This window comes from Chaetodon auriga, chromosome 19 (assembly GCF_051107435.1).
Source record: "Chaetodon auriga isolate fChaAug3 chromosome 19, fChaAug3.hap1, whole genome shotgun sequence".
NCBI lineage: Eukaryota > Metazoa > Chordata > Actinopteri > Chaetodontiformes > Chaetodontidae > Chaetodon > Chaetodon auriga.
In genome coordinates, this window is record NC_135092.1 from 9515559 (window position 1) to 9539349 (window position 23791).

At 41.9% G+C, this 23791-nt stretch overlaps 1 protein-coding gene across 2 annotated transcripts in view; it reads right to left on the reverse strand.

The window, feature by feature from the left end:
- LOC143337624 (5-hydroxytryptamine receptor 4) overlaps nucleotides 1-23003 on the reverse strand; it is a 43240-nt gene extending 20237 nt beyond the window's left edge. The window contains exons 1-7 of one of the 2 annotated variants that reach the window (XM_076757278.1): nucleotides 22857-23002; nucleotides 8098-8179; nucleotides 7581-7745; nucleotides 6807-7007; nucleotides 6541-6694; nucleotides 4491-5155; nucleotides 3970-4022 (exon numbers count right to left, since the gene is read on the reverse strand). In XM_076757278.1, coding sequence (XP_076613393.1) covers nucleotides 4007-4022; nucleotides 4491-5155; nucleotides 6541-6694; nucleotides 6807-7007; nucleotides 7581-7745; nucleotides 8098-8120 — 1224 coding nt within the window. In that variant the 5' untranslated portion in view covers nucleotides 8121-8179; nucleotides 22857-23002 and the 3' untranslated portion in view covers nucleotides 3970-4006. Of the gene's footprint in view, nucleotides 1-3969; nucleotides 4023-4490; nucleotides 5156-6540; nucleotides 6695-6806; nucleotides 7008-7580; nucleotides 7746-8097; nucleotides 8180-22856 lie in introns of those variants that run through there. The other variant, XM_076757277.1, reaches the window with a different exon arrangement.
- Nucleotides 23004-23791: the final 788 nt, after the last annotated feature.

A 23791-nucleotide genomic window follows, 5' to 3' on the forward strand; every position in this document is an offset into this window, starting at 1 on the left:
TTTACCAATCATTTTCCCCACCTCCGGCACATAGCAATATCCAAGGCTTCTCCCAGTGTCACATCAGCATCAGGCTTGAACAAACAATCACGGACCAGTTCAGTTCAGATCAGTTTGTCCACTCGTCAGCTTCTTGCAAATGTTGCAGCAGTGAACAAAGATTAAAATACCGTAGAACAAAGGTGTGCAGTATCCACTCACAAGGACCCAAAGGACACTGCCGCTGGATCTAGTTAGCAGCTTTAACTTGGTTCAGATGCTCTAGATGTCTTTTGTACCTCCGTTACTCGTGGCCACAACACAAAGTCTTTGTTATGACTCTAATCACAAACAAGTGTCTACTATCCACTGCTGCAGCTGCAAGTGTCTACAGTGTGTGTGCGTTTAGCCGTTTTCTCCTATGAACTCCAGATAATGTTTGGAGAATCCGGTCCAGACATTGTCCAGAGTTGCCCTTTCACACATGTGGCAGACCTCAGGAGATCCAGTGTCATGCACTCCAGGCAACTGGAAATACTCTGTTTGGTTTCGGAGAGTGGTGGCACATGGGCAGAGCATGCAGGAGGCAGGACATGACGCATAAAGTTTTGTTTACAGCACATGGAAGACGGCGGATGAGGCATGATAGAAATGTCATCAACATACCTACTCGCTCGCCCTGGTTCTCCTGTCATTGACCTGCTCAACTGGACAATACATACACTTAGTACTAGAGACTGGCAGGGTGAAGCCCGTTTGATGTCCAGTCCACCTGATTCGGACGTTTGCGTTCTCACATGCAGCTCCTCCGGGGGAACATTCAGGCTTTCAGGGCACGTGTGAAATGGACATTCGTCTGTTTGTTGGTGAAGCCACTCGGCATCATACTGATGCTGTTTCTTCCATGAACACATTTTGTGAGCAGAGCAGTGATGTGCACTGAATCATAAGCCAGAACTCACACACATTTTTTTATGTGTGAAAAGACCTTTGTTCTCCTGTACTTATTTATCAATGCCGAGAAGTGAATAAGATCCATTTAAAGATTCAAGAATTTTCATTTTATAGCATCATAGTGGTGGTTTTCATGCTTTTACCCAGTTACTCAAATACTGTATACTCCACATTACTGATGGCTATTTTCCAAAGTATTCTGAGGTTTTATGGGTTTTATGTTGTTTTTCTTCCCTGTACGCTGTAAGTGTTTCAGTTATTTTCAATAAAATCAACTTGCAGTGACACAAAACTTGCAAAAGATAGCATGTAAGCAGCAACATGACCATTGCTTCAATCTTACCTTTTAAACAAAACTAATGCAAAAATTGCTGATTAAAGGCAGGTAATCCAAAAATATCAAATGGAAATCCTCCTCCTCACTCCCTGCACAATACTAGCCAAAAATAACCACCAACCTCATGTTATTTATCTGAAACTGTTTAGAAGGTGCACCGAAGTGAAGGCTGAGGATGAAAAACAGTTGTCTAACCACAACAGGTCACTGGTGAAGAAAACAATCAATGGCTGACTAGAGCAGGGACATCATTCTTAAAAAACACACCTTTGAGAACCGTTCACAGCGTTGTAAAGTATAAAATTTCGCAACATTATCAGGGACAGATGAGCCTTTTATCAGGTCTAAGTCTCACAAGCACAGACACAGAGAGATAAATAAGACAGGAGACCCTTTTTTGTGTTTTAAAAACTACACTATAGAGAAAAACCCACCAGAGCACGTACACCATCTGACCACACACTGCGCCTAAACACCTAGACAGAATAATGTGACAGGATTCCTCCAGTAATTTCAGTTTCCATTATCCTGCCAGCTGTAATCAGATTGTCTGAGTCTGTTTTCCGTCCGAGACAGAATTTAAGGGAGGACATCAGATTGGAGTGAACACTGTTTGCCTTTCTGTTTCCTACACACAAAGACAGAATGCCCAAAAAATGCACCAGGGAAACACCCACAGAGTGTACACACACGATACACAACAAAAACCAGTGCAACTGGAGCAGACACACAAGGCCAACATGTTGCTTTACTGCACACGACAGACACACAAGTACTTGTGTGTAGTACACATAACACCATAGAGCACTGGGAGAAAGACTAATTGCTTAGTAGAAATCGCTCAGTACTAATAAACAGGCAATACCAAAGAAGCGCATGTAGAATTAAAGTGTGTGGAGTGTCATATTAGACTATGCCAGAGGGTCTCACTCACATGCCTGCGCTGTGCTCCAGTTTTGTATAAATTCATTTGTCAGCTGTGTGGTTGACTGTGTGTGTGTGTGTGTGCGCGCGCACGACTGCTTCTGTTTCTCTGCGGCGGTGAAGTACTTGTGTTTAAGTTAAACAGTGCAGACACAAGCAGGTCACCTCCTCCGTCAACCCCACTCGAAGGAGCTGAGAGAACAAACACGGACGTCAACTAAATCATCGCCATTAACGTCAGTAGACACAAGGAAACAAAAGACCGCTGGAGTATTATTGTGATAATAATAGCATTTAATTAAAGATTCCGACCTGTGGAAAAGAGAAATTTAGAGAAATTCAATGTATCGCTCCTGAAGCCTGTTACTGTTTCAACACCTCAAGGGAGTCGAATCTAAAAAAACTCCGTGGACAAATGACTTTGAATGACTCACATCTTCAACAGCAACATAAGGTTTACTTTCAAGCCAAAAAGCGTTTTGTAGTAGTGGGTGTCGTTTTTTTTTTACTGAGGGCTTTAAAAAGGCAATAAATACAAAGGCAATAATGATTAGAGTCAAGGATAATACCCACAGAAAAGCACCTGAGATCCTTTAGTTGTAAAAACAACTCAAGATGTAATTAATAATCAGTTAAATAAAGTTTTCACATTCAGCTGTTAGAAACAGCTTTCATGTAGTATTCCATTTATGAATATCTATTTTAAACAAGGTCCGACAATTTAGCCAATAACAACATTATTATTCAAGAAACAGGACTACAGCCATGCTGGCTGCTTCGTGAGGCTGGACCACTGCCAGTGGTGCTATGACCTACATACTGACACCACTGTTAACCTGCTAATGTTCATCATATCATTTTAGCATGTTGCATCTGCTAATTAGCTCTAAACACAGAGTACAGCTACTGTGCTAATGGGAATTTGCACATGATAAACCAAAGAATTGCACAATTTTGTCCTGATGATGGATGGATTGGATGGATATCAACACAACACAAGCCTTAATATAATACGATTTAGATTAGTGTCCCATTCAAACAACACAGTCATTATAACCTGACCAGCTCTCACTCTCAGCCCCTCTGGTAATAATGTTGCTGCTGCTGGTTTGTTACTCCTACCTGCTACATGCTGTTACTGTTTGTGTTGGCTTATTTCTTCATCCACCTCCCCAGCTTCTACTGTTCATGCTTCTAAATTAGAGAAAGTACTTCTATCTGCATAAAAACACACTGCATGTGCACCGAAATGTGGACTACAGCCTTAATTTTATCTTTAAAGCGTAGCTTGGATCATCCTCCCTGATGGGACATGATTGACAGGAAAGCCTATAACAGAGTTCATGGGCCGACTCCACACCCACAACACAACCAGGCTCCAAAACTGACCGATTTGACTATCAAGTCCAGGACCGTTTTCTTTTTTCTCTTAAAATGTTTCATCTGCAGAGCACCACAGCTGCTTTGACCATGAGCATTTATTTCCAGAGAAGGCACAGCATGTCCACATCTATTATTTACACATTAGGGTATGACAGTGGCCGAAAAGAAAAATAGCAACTTAATTCAAAGAAGATGATGATTGAACCATAATACTGTGCCTCTGCTCAACAGGATGACGTGAAATCAACTTCTTTTTATTATTTTAATGACCTTAAAACCGGCAGTACCTTAACCTGGTCCATGCAGCCAATCAGTAATTTAAACAGTAGGTCACCTCGCACTTACCTTTACATGCTGTGTCCTCGTTATTCATGAGTTCCTCGTTAGTTTAACAGCGGTACAATGCAGCAGCTCTTTGGGCTGACTGGTCTAACTTTTGAAATTGCTACAACAAAACAAAATGTTGTTAATCCTAATTTGTGGTGTCAAATAAACAAATAAGAGTCCAATTTATCATCCTATTCTCAATTATACAGCAAAGCGCACCAAAGGCTTGCGAATACAAAGAAAACAGACTTTCCAACAGCCCACTGGCATGCAGTCGACACAGAGAGGAAGGCGATGATCTCTCTTTGCAGGAAGAGACAAATGAACCTGATTTCCTGCCTGAGGCCTTGATTTATTCTTTTAACAGAGAAGACGGCAGGACAACACTCTTTTAGACCCATTTGCTCGCACTCACACATATATTTACTGTCCTTCACAACAGGATTAAGATCGTGACAAAGGACAGGTGATAAGACAGGTGGAGTGTAAAATGGCACACTGTCAATCATGCAAAGTCCCTGGCCAAACAGGAAAATAAGCTTGACTGTATTAAGTGAAAAATGTGCAAATGTGACTGAGTCCTTACCTCAGTGCCATAGACGTCCCGTTAACCGACGCAGCCGAGCACGCTCTGTGGGTGTGTCCATAGGAGAAGCTCCCCTGCCGTGCGTACCGCTCATCCCCACAGCAGAGAATCACCAGAAACGCCCTCCGAAACGCCCGGTTCAGAAAGGCGTACAGGAAGGGGTTCAACCCTGAGTTAATGTACCCGAGCCACAGCCAGGCTGTCCACAGCTGCCAGGGCACTGAGTAATGGATGAAGGGGTCCACCACGTTGGTAATGAAGAAGGGCGCCCAGCATAGACAGAAACAACCCATTATAACCGCCAGGGTCTTGGCCGCCTTGGTCTCAACTCGCATGCGGCTGTTCGCCATGGGAGCCTGCTCTGAGGAGGAGGAGCCCGTTGTGGTCCTGAGGCGGTAGTGCTCCAACGGGTCTGAGGAAGTGGAGGACCTCACGGTGATCACCGGGGCTGACCCGGTGACGGGAGCGGAGCCGGCCCGCTGTAGTGTCTCGATCTGCCGTACGTGGGTCATGGCGGTGACGTAGATACGCTGGTAGGCCAGGATCATGAGGGCTAACGGGACGTAGAAGGCCACTGCAGAGCAGATCAGGGCGTACGGCCGGTTGACCAGAAACACGCAGCTTGTGTCGTTAGAGCCTCCCGCCGCGGCTCGCCTCTCCTCAATCTGGAAAGGAGACGAAGGCACAGACACAGATGTAATCCAGGATTTCAGCTGACCTCCACTGGTGACCAGCAGGAAGTTTACAGGCATCAAAAAGTACACCAAGGTCAGAATTAGACATAAAGCTTTTCATTGCAACTTGTAAGCAACTGAATTTCATCAATATGAGTCACGGCCTGAAGATTCAGATTCAACAGAAATATGTTTTTCTGTCCTTGAGTCAGAGTCATGTGTGCGTTAACTGTGGAGCCAGGAGGCAATTGGCTGAGCTTAGTGTAAAGACTAGAAGAAAGGGGAGACTGCAAGGCCAGCTCAACTAGGTGTATGTGAATTTGTAAGCTCTAGAGGTGTTGGTAGAGAGGATAGTTGCTAAGCTAGGCTGAAGATAGAGGTAAGATACTGTAATATTATACATATAACAGTGCTTTTAATAGTAATTTCCTATTCTAAAAAAGGAGGTTAAGCCTATCTGGCCAGCTGCCCAGATCTGTGTCCTCAATTGAAAATATGAGGAGGTCAGAGTAAACTGAACGTCCTGCAGGTAGAGAGGCGCCTCAAGCTGGATCTTATCCTCTTGTGTAGTAGTTGGGCTTGGGTGCTGATGAACTGCCCTCAGAGGTCATAAATAATTCATTAATCATGATAGTTATTTTTTGAAGTGGGGCAGTAAAATCCAAACCTACAGATATTAAAGGAGATCTTGCACATATTACACATACGAAGTACGTCTGGCTCGGAGGCTCAGAGAGAGCACAGACTCCTCGCTTTTCAGAGGCCATTTCAAGTCCTATGCAATACTGCCTGTGACATATGACTTCAACAGAACCAGCCATCTGTTAAAAGCAGATTGTTGTTTGGGTGCTGCCGGACTAAAAGACAGAGAAAAGAGCCGTGTATTTCATTAACTCTGGCTGAATAAATTCATCTATCCCTGTCTACCTCTGGGAGGCCTGCAGCTCATTTCAAGGCAGCTCAGAAATAACCTCACGCCAAAACATATCCAAACCAGCAGAAAATGCTTGCTGAAGTGCTGTCTTTGCTCGCAGCAAGAGAGCCTCCACAGGGGCTGGAATTGTTTTGTGATCACTGCATTACCTTGTCATTGTTCAAGGGATTGGAAACGTTATTAGAAAGAGAGAATATTAGGTTGGAAAGGTTTATGCTGCGTTTGCCCTGGCAGAGAGAACATCTCTCTCTTAGGGCATTTGAGGGAGGTATATGAACTCTTCAGCTTGAGACTTTGCTAAGATATAGAGTATACTTTGTTGACGCAGGATTGTAAAATCATTTTTAATAACAATAATGTAACCAGCAGTTGTTTAGGAGCTCGTTACTGTGGCACCTCTCGCTACCTCCGTCATTTCTGATCTTAGCTTCTGAGGACTCACAATGTCCTCGATGCCGATGGCGTTCCAGCTTTGCATGATGGGCAGGAAGGAGATGAATGTGGGGATGAGCCAGCAGCCGCCGAGCATCACTGCCACTCTGACTGGGGTCATCTTGTGTCTGTAGACCAGCGGCTGGCAGCAGATAGCGTAATACCTGGAACAACACAATCAGACATACACACAAATGCTGTATACTAGAGTGTACAGTTTTTTGAGCGGTACTTCATGAAAAGTATCATCTCTCACTCACACATAAACACACAGACCTGTCCAGTGCAATGCAGCAGAGGTGCAGGATGGACGCTGTGGTCAACAGGACGTCCAGAGACGTTCGGACCAGGCAGAAGATCTCACCGTACCGCCAATGGCCAGTGGTCAGCTCGATCGCAGCGAAGGGCATCACCACCAGAGCAACCAGCAAGTCAGCAAACGCCAGCGACACAATGAAGTAGTTAGTCTTCTTCTTTCTAAGGAGAGGAGAGGAGTCATTAAATGTCAAAGGTACCTAAAACCCTACCCGTCCCGTTAGAGGATGTTTCAGGACAGGCTTTCTGGGATGTGAGTGCTTTGACATTTGTTTGGTCTGCACCACATATTCTCAAAAAAACAAAACAGGTTCCATTTAAAAAACAAAACAAAACTGAGATTCAATATCACGCCCAACCCGATTTCCAACTTGCCACACATGTGAGGCACTGTGAAGTTTCATGACGGAGACAACGTGAGCTTTGTTATTGTTGCATGTGGCATTTTTGAACACTCCTGTTTCCCTTACGGGAACACGTGTGTTTTCAATACAAATAGCAGGAAACAATGGCCCTGGCTTTGTCTCTTTGTCACATCTGTCTTTAATGTCAACAGTTTTCCAACATCAACCGCAACTTTTTTCAATTTGTTACCTTACAGGCAGCTATTAAATACTGTAACCTTGGCTTTTTGTTCATGTTACAGCAGGAACCTTGAGGCTGGCTCTACTGGCTCCAGATAGACCCTTTGGACCACTGCTACTGCGTTCAGTGTTAATAAGAGAACAGGCTCACCGCAGATGTCTGTCCTTGCAGAGTGCCACCATGACCAGCAGGTTTCCAAACACTGTCATGATGATAATGATGGAGAGAAAGATGGTGAGAACGATCGTCTCCAGCGAGCTCAGGAACTCCTGCTGCTGTTCCTGTTGTTCTGTGTTTATTACGTCATCCAACAAACTGCAGGAAGAGACAAAAAAAGTCAACATTTTAATATCTATCTATCAGTATATCCACAGACAGCAAACACATGCAGCAGAACGTGTGTTTTGAACAAATAAGCCCAGAGGTGTCATTGAGGACAGTCTCTTTAATTTACCAGAAAGCCACACTCAGTTTGCAGTTAATACAAATAATATATTAAGTGAAACAAGACTTGCAACAAAATTAATTGGATGCTTCGACTGAGATTAAATAGAAAGCTAATTGAGCTGATTCATTATTTGTCATTTGTAAACTGACTAATTACTTCGATTGCTTCATTTTTTTCTTCTTTGTTTTAAATTTAATGGAGTTTGAATTTATAACTTACTGTTGAGGGGGTGCTGTGGCCATCACTGGTCATCTGCACTGAGGTCAGCAGAGGATAGTCCTCATCACCCCATGCTCTGGCCCTGTCCACATACACACACACACACACACACACACACACACAGTAATTGTGTAATTGTACTGGCTCTAGCAATAAGTCTACATTTTTCCGAAAATAGCAGCCTGCCTGCGTGTGCAAACGAGCTGGATTTTTTCATGTTTGTCCATCTTGTGGCAACATTAAAGGGCCAAAAATGTGGTATTTGTACCTCAAATAAGTAACTGGATCACATCTTGAAAGCGTGTGATATTTATAAGACAAACAGGCTACAACAGGCCGCAGCTGTGTCTGCCAGATTCAGTCAGCATGTTAGTTTGTCTGTATAATGCAACAATAACAGCATGCTTTAGTGAGTACCACGAGGGAAATTCTCCTTTATTATGGCCCTGTCAAGCGAGGTCAAAGGTCAGATATCAGCTCATGGGCAGCACCTGCGGGGCTGGTAGAGATTCAGCAGATTCTGCTTCTCCCCCTTGAAGGACAGTCTGTCTGACCCTGCAGCCCATATTTAACCTGATAAATAAAGTAAACATATTGATTTTTATCAACAACAGCCTGAGGTGAGCAGAGGACAATTAGTTTACAAACAGCTGAGGGAGGTTAAAGCACTGACTCCGAGCCCTGGTTTGTGTTTTTCACTCCAATCAATAACTTCTCATTTAGATCATTACAGCTTGGTTATACAGCTTTGTAATTAGGTTCATCAGTGGACACTCCAGTTTTGATATTGTAGCTACAACGATTGGTTCTTCTAGTGGCAGATGTTGTAGACGCTGGCTCAACAAAAGGCTCTGAAAATGGAAATGATAGAAAATATAGATTTTTTTTAACAAATTGAGCTATTGGTAACTAATCCTTCATTGTAAGTCTTGGAGACAGTTTCGGAAATTGTTAGGATTTATTGAATTCAGCCTAAACTTCAGCCTTTTTTCCTTTTCCTTATGTAAATATCAGTCTCTCACGACAACATACCTACTAAATATTTTTCTGACAATCTGTCTCTAGGGTGTACTGTAACATGACTGTGTAGTGATTAAGGACTAAGAGTCTACGGCAAGGCTAATCTTGACGATAGTGGAGTTTTGAGATAAATGCTAACATGCTATATAATGTTTACCATGTTTGTTTGTGTTAGCATGCTAACATTTGCTAATTAGCACTAAACACAAAGTACAGCTTTGGAGGTTGTTGAGAATGTCAGTAGCTTTGCAGGTATTTTGTCATAAAACCAAAGTATTGAACAAATGAAAAATTTGCCCCAATGGTGGCACTAGATGAAACATTAAGGCATCAAAGTTAATGCAGTCCATCCTCTGGGGACCATCAATGTCTGTATCAAATTTCACAACAGTCTATCTAGTTGAATCCAAAAATGTCAACCTTGTGGTGGCGCTAAAGGAAAAGTCAGAGGATAACAAATGTTCCTAGAATTTATGCAGTAGGAACCTAAAGTCAATGGGATTCATTCTTTGGGGACCTTGAGTACATCTAAAACATTTCATGACAATCCACTTTAGAGTTGTTGAGATATTATAGGACTGGTGGACCAATGGTCAGACATACTGACCTATTATATGAAATAGGTCATGCTCAGCATCATTTTACAGTCTGTTCTTAGAGTACAGCAGAGAGCTTGTAGATGTCTTATCAGCTTTAAGCAGCTATGACAACATCTGCTGTGTATCAGTCTTTTTTATGACGGCTGTCTGGTCTTATTGCACTCAAGGGTCAACACCATCACCTGACGGGCTGTGACAGCCGGCGATCCTGTCAACAGCACCTACTTCCTGCAAGCAGATCACAGTTTGTCACGTCTGCGTATCATGTAGTCCAGTAATTCTGAGACCTGGTGTCGGTGCAGTGTTGGCTGTAAGGCTTTGATTTAAGATTAAATGAGCTCTCCCCATATATCATCTTGACACTTTTTGTAAGAATCCACCATTTACTAGACTAGACTCAGAGACAAAAAGGCTGAGAACCCCCTGATCTCATCGACAGTTTTTCCGGTTCTGATTTGTGCAGACTTTTTTTTCCCCTCAAATGTCCTGAAAATCGAGCTGACATTGATATCAAAATAGAGGTGACAAGAAGAGTTCAGGGTGATTCCTATCAGCGGCTCGATTTCCTAGAGAGATAACACAACCCTGATACTTACATACACAGTATCTGTACTTACAAGGGCCATTAAGACACAATGTTCTTTTTCCAAACACATGAGGACCATGGAGAGACTATAAAATACCACCTCCCACCACTGTCATCATCTTTGGCAACTGACTACCCACAAAGGTGTTCAATGATTTCTTAATTTAGTGAATTACATTTAATATATCTATTTTCATAACCACTAAACTACTTTCTTCACAGGCCGACAGAACAGCACACGCTCCGCACCAGCCTGGGCCAGTTGTAACACCTGAACGCTACATGCTGCTGTTGACAGTTCGTTAGCAAGCAAACAGAGAAGCTGAAATCCAAAGTTAAAAGTTATGATAAATGGTTAAAACATCCCATTTCAGCACTTCAAGAGGTAGTACAAATGCAAAACGAACCAAATCTAAGAGAAAAATCGTTACTAGTGCTAAATACCATCCACTTTAAAATCCAAACCAGTCTCTACATGAAGGCATTCATGGTGTTGCACATATGAAAAGTGACTGAGGTCGTTTTTGTGAACAATGAACAAAATTAAACAAATACCACCTAACAAGAATCTAATTTGAAGTGCACGGAGGCCTATAGAGGCCACTTTGGGGCGCCTGGGCCCGTACCCGCATGCATGATTTGAACACAAGAACACTGATTATACACACAGTAAATATAATTAAATGTCAAGTTGCTGATGGAATAATTCAGCTCAACAATGGTGCACAGATTGGATCAGCTTTGCATTCTCGTCACAACACCCAGTTTTCAACAGCACACTGAAAAATGACTGATTACTGTTTGCGTCTTTGAATGGTTTGTGGAGGAAACTGGAATAAGCATTATTTCCTGGCTCTGTCTCTCTCTCTCTCTCTCTCTCTCTCTCACACACACACACACACACACACACACAAATCATCACTGAACAACAAAGCTAACACTACCCACTATTGTACTCGTTGCTCACTCGGTTACTCACACGTCGGAATCTAAGGAATGAGAAAATATTTGCTCAATCTGAATCTCAACCATAGAAAAAAATAGAAGACAGAAGAAAGAAAAAAGAGCGAGAGGGGCGAGGAGCTGTGTTTCTGACAGGTTGCTGTGGTTCTCCTGTGTGATGTGCGTCCACGGAGGCGTGTTTTCACAGCTCACCGTGTCCATTTCACATCTGACTGACACACAGTTGAACTGAACAGAATGAACTCTGGAGAGCAGTGGGCAGGAAGACACTGGGCTGCTTTTGTCTATTTTATGTCCTGTATAGCCCACAGTTGTTATTATTGCTATTATTACCATTAAAACAATAGCTTCTTTTGATTTTATCCATGATTTATCATCATCCTTTCTGTCATCACTATGATCAAAGCTCTAGAGTAAAACTAAAGTGTGCATTGTCTCAGTGAAGCTGACTGAATAGCATTGCTGTAAATGAAAAGAGAAACAAGAGTCTGTAGCAATGCTAGCAGCTCTGTGAGACTTAGGCACAGGATTGTTTTGAGCTAAATGCTAACATGCTCACAATGACAATGCTAACACAATGACGTTTAACAGATGTAATGTTTGCTATGTTCGTCATCTGAGTTTTGCATGTTAGCATGCTAATTAGCAATAGACACAAAGCTTGGCCGGTATTAGCGAATCGTTAAGTAGGCTATTACGTTGTGGATTTCTCTAGTGAAGATGGGATATGAGGTGACGTTGCTGATGTTTGTGACATAAATGTATTCTACCAAGGGTGCAACCATTTCAATTATTCGAGTAAAAATAGAGAGACAGAGAAAAGCAGGCAGGTGAGAATGGGAATAGCTGAGCGTCACGTAGTGTCCCCTGGTAATGCAGTTTATTTAGGGCCATTATGAATCGCCCAGAGAATCTGCGATGAAGAGGCAAGAAAAAAGCACTTGCAACTTCAGAGAAATGCTGGTGACCAACTAAATGTCATGACAAAAGAGTACACCAACATTTTACCTGAGACCACAAATCTGAATCTCATAGTGACAGTAAAGTCAGGGAATCACCACAGTAGAATTCATCCTCTGGGCACCATATCTATACAAAATTTAGTGGCAATCCATCAAATTTCCAACAATACATCCAAAAGTTGTTGTTATTGACATTTCAATCCGACCGACCGACATCAACCGTAAAGCCATGGCTTGACGATGACGATCCCAAGGGTATTGCCAGTGCCTCCCTGTCTCTCTACAAAAAAGATAAGCAGACATACAGGTCAAGTTTCTCTTGGGTTGTGCTCCTCTGGAAGAAGAAATCCTTTATTAGCTGAGTTTCCATTCAAATGTATCATAATGGAATTTTAAATCAAACTGTTGAAAAGAAACCTGAATGAATGCTTGTTTCCATCCACTGCTGTTATGCAATTATTAGGAGTTAGTTCATGGAGATAAGCAGTAGGTAGTGCCAGTTATCCAGTCAGACAGCCATTATGCCACTGCAGAGGAAGAGGCCGCAACAAGATGATATAATTAAAAGAGCGCCAGTCGGACATCAAGAGGTGAAAAAAAAAAAATGGAAATATTTCTTTTTCATGCATTAATGTGAGGAGGTTACATCAGATCTGTGTGGACAAACGAGAGGACATTTTCCTTTTTCTTCTCTGAGGCAGAAACAGCTGATCGGTCATATGAGTTAAACATTACAAGGTGAGAACTTATCTGAGCGCATTAAGCACATTAACTGTTTATGAAAAAACTTTTTTTTTGTGAAACTGAGCACTTTTTTTGAATTTTGCCATTTCCATCAACCTTTTCTAAGAGAGACAGATAGACGTGGACTGAGACTGACTGATTAACAAAAACAAACAGGCAGACAGACGATGTAGGAGGACTGACTGACTCATCTGATGTGAGCTGTAATTAGAAGATGCTCGCCATCTGCGAAACTTCCTGATCTATAGGGCTGCACAAACTGCCTACCTGCTGCTTGTCTAAAAACCTGACTCTACTTGATTCAAGACAAAGTTTATGTTCCTGTCGAAGACATCCCGGGAAAGATGTAGCCTTCTCTTGATGCTATCACATCATGATCAGATTAGCCTTCGACGGCTACGACATCGCTCTATTTCTGTCGGCGGTCAGTAACAACAGGTGCTGTTTAAAGGCCTGAGCCGTTGAAATGCACAGGTTGTTAGAGGGTGACAATTCAGAAGCATTTATCATATCTTTTGAATTACACTGTCAAAGAACTGTTTTATATGCACTCTCAAGAAGTGTGTCATGAGGTCAGTGAGAAGACAGTGAGATGTTAGACACACATGAAACTAAAGCACACTTATTTCTTTGCCACCACTTGGAATCACTCTATTAGCTCTATAGCTATTTTTACTTTCCCATCAGGACTTAAGTATTTCCTCCTCCTGTGGGCATAACACTCTTCTCTCTAATAGTATTTGTTGCAGAATTTTGACTGATTTACAGATTGTATTCCTCGTCTGCAGGCCTGTTTTTTAATCTTTTCTGGCACTGCATTTAGTACACATAAGCGTCCACACGCACAAGCAAAATTCCACACTACATAAACAATGACTTTCAAAGAAGTGCAAAAAAATCAAAGTAGGAATAATTTGCCACGTGCTGACTCTTAGCAACGTGGCCGCGAGTGTGTGCTGAGATCATCTGTAACGTAGCGAGAGTCTAAAAGTTGCAGATCATATTAATTTGATTAAGCAGTAGTGGGTGGTGACCATTGTATCACTATGAACACAACAAAAGCAGCAAATGCTTTTTAACTCTCTGCTCACTTGTTTTTTTGTCAGGTGGGAAGTAAATACTTCTCACATAATCTCACACCTCAGATTGTGAGAGGGCTGAACTCTGCGTGTGTGCGTGTGTGTGTGTGTGCTCATATGCATATTTGTTTGTTTGTACGTGGAGGAGGAGTCCTTGGTCCTGTTGCCAAGGAGACTGAGAGGTATCACGCTCTGCAGACTCTCCTCCTGTAATCTTAAATGTTTGAGTCAGGAAGACAAACTACTGTCGGGGCAGACGCTCTCACCAGAGGCTTTGCTGTAAAGTGTGTGTGGTCTGATCCGACTTACCTCTGCAGCCAAAGTCTGATATAACTTTTTCCTCTGTGCCGTAGACCTCCATTCAAATAATTATCAATGAGCCACAGTGTTACACATGTTCCTTCATTACCATGAACAAGGAAGCAGTAGCTTCCAAATGCACTATTTTTCTCTTGTCTGAGCTGTTTTAGGGAATAATTTTGCCCTTTTTAAAATGAAAGTATGACATGCTTTGAAAGATTTATGTTTTCATTTGGAACCAATGGACTTGGCTACTACTGAAGACACAAATCTTAAATGGGCTGAATGCCACAAACAGGCTAAAGGAGTTGTAAAGTACAGAGACACACCAACACAGTTTGATTTTCAGCTTTATCCTTTAAGGGAAAACCACACAAACAATATTCTATTTTTCATTTACTAGGGTCCACTTTCCCAGAATGTGTACACTTTTGCTTCTTTTGGTGACTCCTACATGTCCTCCCATATGTTGCATGCAGGTGGAGGGAGCGATAGCAACAGCACCGGAAGAGCAAGACAGTCACTCCTCAAGCTGTTCTGTAGAGCGGCACTGGATTCTGGTCTACTTGGCTGCTATTGTGAGTGTACACATTTTCTTCCATGAATCTCATGCTAAATGATGGCATCACAAAAAAAAGCTCTCTTTCATTCAGGTCTGTCAATATTTTTGGAGTGCATCTTTAAGCATTTGCCAAATGTTAATGGGTGGTATGATTAGGACTCATTGGTGGAGGTGTTGTTTACTCATACTGTATGTTAAGATTAGGATCTGAAAACAACACTGAACACCAAGCTTCTTTTTCTAAATGCACTTCGAGCCTCGCACAGAAGCCCAGTGAGTTTGTGCCAAATAGTTATGTTTTTTCTTTTAAGAGCCTACCACACAGCCTGCACGAGTTCAAACACAAGTACAGAGGACTGATAGAGAGTTTCATCACATGGTGCCCTGACAGTCTACTGACTGCTCAATATCAGTAAAACCACTGAGCTTGTGGTGACTACAATGCTTCAAACATGGATGTTGCTGCAAAGAAGCTACAAACTGTAAAACATGGATGCTTCACACACATCTTCAGCCCAGCAGCTCAGAAGATCTGTACAACCAACACAGTTTCAAGGTGGACACCCAAGATTAGTGTCACCAATTCAGTATCTGGCCAAATGTGAACTATGATGTGGTGAAATTCCCTCCAGGCCTTTCTGAGATATTGTTTTCATGAGAATGAGGTCACAGTGACCTTTGACCCTTGACCACCAATTTAATCAGTTCATCTTTGGGTCCAAGTGCACGTTTATGCCAAATTTGAGGAAGTACCTTTAAGGCATCACTGAGATATTGGGTCCACAATAAAGGGATGAACAGACCACAGATAACCGTAAAGCTAATGAGAATGAATGTAGTGAAGTACCAAAGAAAACTTTCCAGAATGTAATCTTCTTAGTGTTCCTAAATCTTAAAGTTTCCTTAAGATTTATTTATTTTTGGCATTACTGCTTTATTTGTGACAGTGACAGCTGGAGAGGGACAGGACGGGTCCTCTGGGTGGGAATCGAACGTGGACCGCTGCTGTGAGGACTCTGCCTTGATACATGGTACAGGCTCTACCAGGTGAGTCACCGGGGAGCCCACTGACACTCCTTTTAACTGATATTCAAGTGACATTGCATCATGAATAAAGACAGGTACACACTCACAAGTTCAGAACTTCAAGTTCTGTCAGTTTAACTCAGCAATCATCAGCCAAAAGCAAAAAGCAAAAAACCACCATCCAGTCACTCTCTCTCTCACAAACTCAAACACACACACACACACACACACACACACACACACACACACACACACGCACACACACAGAGCCAGAGAGTTTTGACTCTGCAGCATTATGTTGACTGAAAGCAGTATCGGGAAATAGAGGCACTGTACAAATGACAGACAGGTATATTTTGCTCAGGAACCAATTGGTTTAGGATGACAATCAAAACCATGAAATAACTCCCCACCACAAGCAGCTGCCAGCACACCCACACACACACACACACACACACACAAATACACACAACACACACTCTCTCTCTGGCTGGGTTGGAAAGGCCTCTTCAGTAAAACATTTAACACGAAACTCGTGACTGGAACCAACACACATTAAATCTTCAATTAATCAATTCCTTAATTAAAAACGGTGGGAAGATCAGTTACAGTGTTTGTCTGTGAAACACTCGGTAGAAAAAGTATTTCAAGCAGTACAGTCATCACTTGGATTATCATGTTTTTTTCTTCACTGTAATATCCAGAGATCACCTGTCAATCATAGAGATAATTTCTGCCTTTGGATTCTCTGTCAATAAAGTTTTGTATAGAGGATGGTGTCTGTGTAGCTGGAATGTCAAGCACTGCTCATGCAAACAACTCCGTTCCAGTGCTGGTCAAGTTATATGAAAATTGTCATCAAATTGCTCATTACACATGACTTATTTAAAAAGTATTTACAGTACATTACTCAATATGAAAAGTAATTAGATACATTAGGCTCTTTCCATTACTTTTGCTACACAGCCCTAAGCTACCAAAACAATTAAAATTTGATGCAAACCGGAGTCATTCAGCTTATTCGTTGCTGTGATGACAGTTTGTAATGCAGCAGACCTATTTCAACAACATGCAATTGGCACTTTACCTCATTTATTTTATTTACCAACATATAGCAAGTTGTGCATAATGAAAGTAAAACCATTCGGTGGTATGCTCCCCAGAAGAAAACTGAAGAAAAAAATCACTAAAATAATGTGTCTCTAAGTAAGGCATTACTGCCCAAAGTTACCAGAGCACAGCTGAAAATCTACAGTAAACTTACTTGCAACAACTTACAACTTACTGTTGTCGTATAAGTCACTAAAAATGGACAAAAAACTGGAATACCTTTGCTGCACCCCTGAGGGGAATAATTCATCTCCAGGTTGAACAACTCTCTGGTCCATCAGCCTGGAATAGCTGCTGCATTGACAGATCCTGCTGGACAAAGTCTGCTGAGCATTAACTCATTAACTCAAACCAGGGTCTAATATAGGAAAAAAGCATAGAAATCACATACAAGACAGCCTCTGCTCCACTTGCTGTCTTTCTGAATCCACATAGGCACCACCATGTTTCTACAGTAGCCCAGAATGCACAAAGCAAACACTGGCTCTTGAGAGCACCTTTCGTGTTTTTGACATTTTAGCAGCCGCTGTAGGTTCTCCTACACGCTTGCAAAGGGAGGAATGAGCCCCGTGGTTGCAATCTTCAACGTCACCACTAGATGTCACTATATCCTACACACTGGTCCTTTAATTTGACTTAGGACATTGTTGTTTCTTAAATTGAATAAGCAAACTCATTAAAAAATTTTAACAATTTTAAGTACTGGAGCAAAACTTTTCTCAATTTTGAAGTACAGTAATGATTTTTTTATTATCTACAATCTTTTCCTGCATGTCAACATGATTGCATATGATTATAGATATTTTCTTTATCTGGCTCCCAAGAAGAGTAGTTGTTGCCAAGGTAACAACTAAAGGAGATCCAAAGAAACAATAAACAATATTCCTTTCTACTCCAAAAGCCACAAGTCAACATTTTACATCCAGAACTCGTCCATACACCAGCAGCAAAACGAATCTGCTGCTCCCATAAGGTCGAAGAAAACCTCTAACATATCCTCAAATCAACAATGTCGCCTATAATTACTGAATATTCAAAAACCCTTCATTTTTCCCTCATTTCCTCCCTTGGTGAAGAGGCACTGACTTTTCCATGCTCTCACAGGGATGCACTAAATCCCACACCAGCCTGCTGCACGCATGAGCAAGATGCTACTCTGAGTGGATGGAGCGTGTCATCTGAATAAAGCTGTGTGGGTGAGGGTAATGGGCTATGGGCTCGTCTCAATAAGGACGTCAAGCTCGCTGGATGAAGGGGATAAACAGGGAGTGACTACAGAAGAAAGTGAATGACACACGAACATGCACACACACGCACACACAAAGCGATGTACATGTGTGCAGATGTGAAAGGCAGACAGGCTGTGGAAATAAAGATCTACCCAGAGCCATCACCCAGTCTGTGCCTCCCCATGGATTTAGTTCAGACTGATCAGTTTTCCGCTTTCTCATCACACCACTGTCCACATCAATATCTCCTTCTGCACACACACACACTGCCGGGAAATTGTGCTTAAAATATGCTCAAATATGCACAATCACACGCCAACCAACAAAAGAGAAAAAAGTATAACAAAAAAAGCTCCTCCCCATGAAGATTTCATGGCAAATCAAACAAAATAAATACTAAAAGCAACAGCTATTTAAAATGTTCTCAGTTCCACTTTGCTAACTCACACACAAATGCAGAGTGGTTGACTAGATGTGTGCATGACCTCCTTTCAACATACATACGTCCATATATTCAAAATAGACACTCAAAATTCAAAACATTTAATGTGTTAATATTTAACAGAACTTATCTAGAAGTTTTGTGCGGCACCGGGAGAGATGGACGTGCAACGAATCGTCAACAAATCGAGTAACATCAGCTCATCTCCTGAACTAGCCAAATGAATCCTCCAGAAAAGAAACCCTATCCTTTCATCCATCCATCTGCTTCTCTCATTAAGTAACTTGTAACAGATATGGATGGGCAACAATGATGCAGGAATTTCCAACACAAGCTTGAAACTGAATCCCGGCTGCATTAAGAGACAAACATGCTAACAGCTCCATCAGTGTGATGGGCTGCCAGCCAAAGTTTTGCTTTCACTTTTGCACACAGTGACAGCTGATTATTATCTGCTTTGGAGACTCAGTTCTGTTTGTTCACTGGTATGTGGGATATAAACCCAGCACGTGATCGTACACAAGGAAGTCAGAGAACGTCAAAGAACAGCTGAACAACGGCGCTCGAGGAAGTAGCTCGGATGTTTTCTGACTGCAGGAGGTCAGTAAATGCCAGCAGAGTTGCAGCTTCGGGCTCCGCGGAACGTCTGAGGCTTACACACCAGCAAGTTGAACTGTTTGCTCATTGGCTGCTCGCGATGTCAATAACAGAAACCTCAACTGATTCCCGGTGACCTAAGTGCGCTGCTGTTTTATTCGTCAAGGGGGAATCGTGTTCACAAAGCTAGTACAAAAAATCTCTTATTTCATTGTATTCTTGCACTGAGGCCGCACATAATGGCGATGCCCATACGATAACATATCTCTATCGATAACCAACAGGGATTATAGTATAGACGGATATGCTGCTTTGAGTGAGGTGACACTGACAATGAATAAGGTCTGGCTAGCCCTGGAATCAGGCTAATGAGTTGCAGTTGCTACAGACGGCCTAAAATTAGCCTGAAGGCGGTGGCTCTCTCCTCAGTGTCTGTGGGGAGTGGCTAATAAGGACAGAACAGTGGGCAATCGCAGGGACAAGAAGTTAACTGTTTCTGGTAAAGGCAGAGACCAGGGCTGATCCCCAGAATCACTTCTTCTGTGACTAATATAGTGTTCTATCGTCGTTTCGCAGGGGCAGGTTACTTGAGTACATTCATCGTCTCTCAACAGCAGCTTGTTTCACCAGCCCGACTCATTTACAGATGCTCGTATCCGGAAAGTGGCCAAGGCTATCAGACTGCTAATGGCTGCTGGCCAGTGTTGGAGTTGTGCCTTGCTTAGGATTTCTGCTTTTGGATGAGGGAGTGCTTATTTTCTAAGATAATCAAAATCCAATTTAAATGTTGTCCAGATTCGGCTTTTGATAAATAAATAATAATAAATTGTCTAATAATGGCGAATCACCGCGACTGCCTGTTTTCACAATTGCCTTTTATTTATTTTGTCTTCTTCCCAGATGTTGCCAGAGGTTACACAATTGGGACTACTTATTCCTGGGAAGCAACTTAAGGCAAGATGAGTGATGAGCATACATTGGTTCTTATTCTTAGGACCAATGCTGTGTGTTTAAAGGATTACTCGGGGTGGACCCCATGTAATATGTTTTGTACATGTGGACGAGCCAAAAAGATGTTGGCAAGCTAATGCTGCCTTGGACAAGATTTACTGAGAATAGGAGCTGTGTCAAGGGAAAGTGATTTATTACCAGAGAGGGGATTTAAACAATGGCCTGGAGAGCTGCTTTTAGATGACACCGCTGCATCAGCCTATTTTGAAAAGGCTGCCTCCCGTGTGACAGCTTAGACATGTTCCAGTCCAACTAAATATAAGTCATCCCTTCTTAATATCTGTAATATTTGATGCTTTAGCAAAGACTGCAGGCTATGGACTGTGGGTCATCGCAGTCTTGTTGAGCTGCTGTGTCATATTGATTATGTTTCATTACATCACTGAAATGGGAAATAGTTCAGTTCAAGTTCAAGTGAGATCAGTGAATGAGACCCTGGATCCGCTGTCCACTTCTGCCACTTCACTAAATAATACCTACTTTATCCAAACTCACCTCAACTCTCATGAAAACAACACGCTGGGTCAGCAAAACAATCATCTCTATGCAATCAATATTCTCCAAAAAGCCAAAAATAAATACTATTATGGTGTGTATTCTACATGCCTCTGCTCATTACTATAGTACTGTATGATGTGTATTTGCTTGAGCCAAAATCTTTATGTTTGAAGACTATAATGGTTAGATAATGAATAACTTAATGCAGTTGTTCCCCCACACAACAAGGTGCAGAGATGCACCTCAGTGACACTGGAAAACTCAGCTTTTGTTTTCAGGGAATTAGTCTTAGGCAAGCTTAAAAAAAGTTTGAAAACACATTGTCAGACTTGGAGGCATGTTTCTTGCACTCGCCACCTGATCTCTGCACTACTAGTACTGCAATATCAATGTACTTCTACTTAGGACATTATGCTCGTTTCACAACTTTTCTTGGAAGTAGAAATTGCTTTTCACAGCTTGTCAAACACCGTCTCTCTGCCTTTCTCTGTTTTGATCCATCTCTTTATCTCTTTATCTCTTTCGCTCACGCACACACACACACACACACACACACACACACACACACACACACACACACACACACACACGCACACACGTGCTCTCATCGTGCAAACAGTACAATCTACAGTGTCAGGGCCGTTAATGTTGTGTAGTACTATTACAATGTTTACAGTCAATTAAAAGCATAATCAGTTGAAAAGCAGCCAATTATACAGCAGCACCCACCTCCCCTTGCTGACCTGCACTTGCATTCATGGATGTCATATGTGTCACATGCGCACACACACACACACACACACACACACACACACACACACACACACACACGGGTGCCCTGTATAGATACAGAAATAGGTGCGTGTGTGTTTGCGTGCGTGGTTCATGTTCCTAATAGTAAATTATACTGCAATAAAGTAACAAGGGCGGAAAAATTGCAGCACGTCTGTGATGAAATGTCAGCGATCAGTTCACTGTGTTCGGGATAATTGAACAACAGCAGACCTTTTCACATGCCCTGACAGCCAGCAAGTGTTTTTGGAGGCGATGACGTAAAACAAACTCTTACCAGTCTTTCTGTGGACCACCACATTTAGGAATGACTGGGCAGATGGCCCTGACCTCTCCTCCTCTTGACCCCTCATAACTGCCATGTTTTCACCTTTTACACACATCTACTGCATGTTTACATCCATACTGTCAGATGGACACACTGGTCATAAATCAAGTGATGACACCTGAAGTTCCAATAAGGCTTCAGCACTTATTCTGGGACCACTTTTATTAGAATTTGCACTAAATATAAAACAAAAACCCTCTCTGTCTTTATGCAAAGTTCTCCCGCTGTAGTCTCTGAACTTCGGCTCCTGTGCCATTAACTTCTTCTTCATAAAAACTCACCTTACTGTACACATCTAACTGTATGAAGTTTCTAGAATATACATGAACACTATATTTCTGTCTGTGGAAAAGTCTCAACAGGTGTACATTTCGATTTTTTATTGTTCCCATAAAATAACAAGTTACATCACTTCAAGTGGTGAATTTAGGGCCATCAGCTATTTTAAGAGGTAAATCCAGTCTAATAGTATAAAACTGATGTCCTCTCAGAGGGAAAACCCTGCACTCTTAATGACCATCAAATGGAGTTCAAAGGTCATTCTCTCTTGTTCACAGGTGGGTTGATTATGCAAATGATAATTCATGAAACTGTATGACAGATAGTGGTACTAGTGCCGATGAATGAATTCAGAAGTGAAGGCTCGTTTTAAAATGATGAACAGCCAAAATGAAGGATGCAGATCTGCTGCTGTATCAGTGTCAATAAACAGATGTGACAATGACCAATAGAAAACGGGTTTTAGTTCTTTCCTAATTAAACTGTCATCATCAGTAGCGGCGTGTCTCGAGCTGAACTCAACTCTGCAAAACATGCGGACAAATGGAAACATCTCTTAGAAACATCTCGCCTACCTTTCTTGCTTCTGCCTGTCAAAACTTTTAAAAGACATTTTTTTGTACCGTGCTCACCTGTGATGGGCTCCTCGCCTCCGTCCCTCCGATCCAGGAGCCCCAGCGCGTGCTGCTGCCTCTCATGCTGTGGCTGAAACGAAGAAGAGAGAAAAAAAAGCCGCGTGCCCAGAGTCCGATCTGCACGAGCTGCAGATGAGTGACACTGGACGACAGTCCGCCTCGTGCCATTGAGAGAGAGAGAGAGAGAGAGAGAGAGAGAGAGAGAGTGAGAGAGAGAGAGAGAGAGAGAGAGAGAGAGGTGATGGATGCTGCCATCTTGTGGTCTTATAGTGGCTGTTTAGGCCTATATTTAGAAGATGCAGATGAAGATATTACAGATGGGTTCTATATAAAACAAAGAAAACTTCAAGCACTGGACGAGAAGACTGCTACCTCCTTTTTGGGTTCATAAATTAATAAAATAAATACATACATAAAGCTAAACATGGTCATCCTGAACTATCAGAGGAGAGGTTATTTTACAGTTTCAGCCCTCACACGTACTTTATCTGAAATAATTGTATTTATCATTATTAATAATAAAACTTCTCTTATCCCTTATGTTATGAAATTTTGTTAGTTGGCTGGTTAGTTGGTTACGGTCATCTTCTGAATTTCATCTGAATTTCTAGGTTATTTTTGGTGCAGTGTCCATTGATTCTCTTCAGTTTTTAAAGAACTGTAATAAAAATAAAAAAAAAAGAAAGTACCATTATTAGCTCCAAGGACATTTTTATTGGAGATATTTCTATTCTGAATAAACTCTGCGGGAACAGACACAGAAGAGATGCTTTGGACACTCCCTGCAACAAATCAATTTGGGTCTTCTGTCATGGGCGATTTACAATGGAAAAAGGCTTGTTGTAGTCTAAATAAATACTGTATCAATGATAAAGTGAAAGACATATCCTTCAGGATTTTATATTGAATTTACCCCGTCGAGAAGTGTTAGA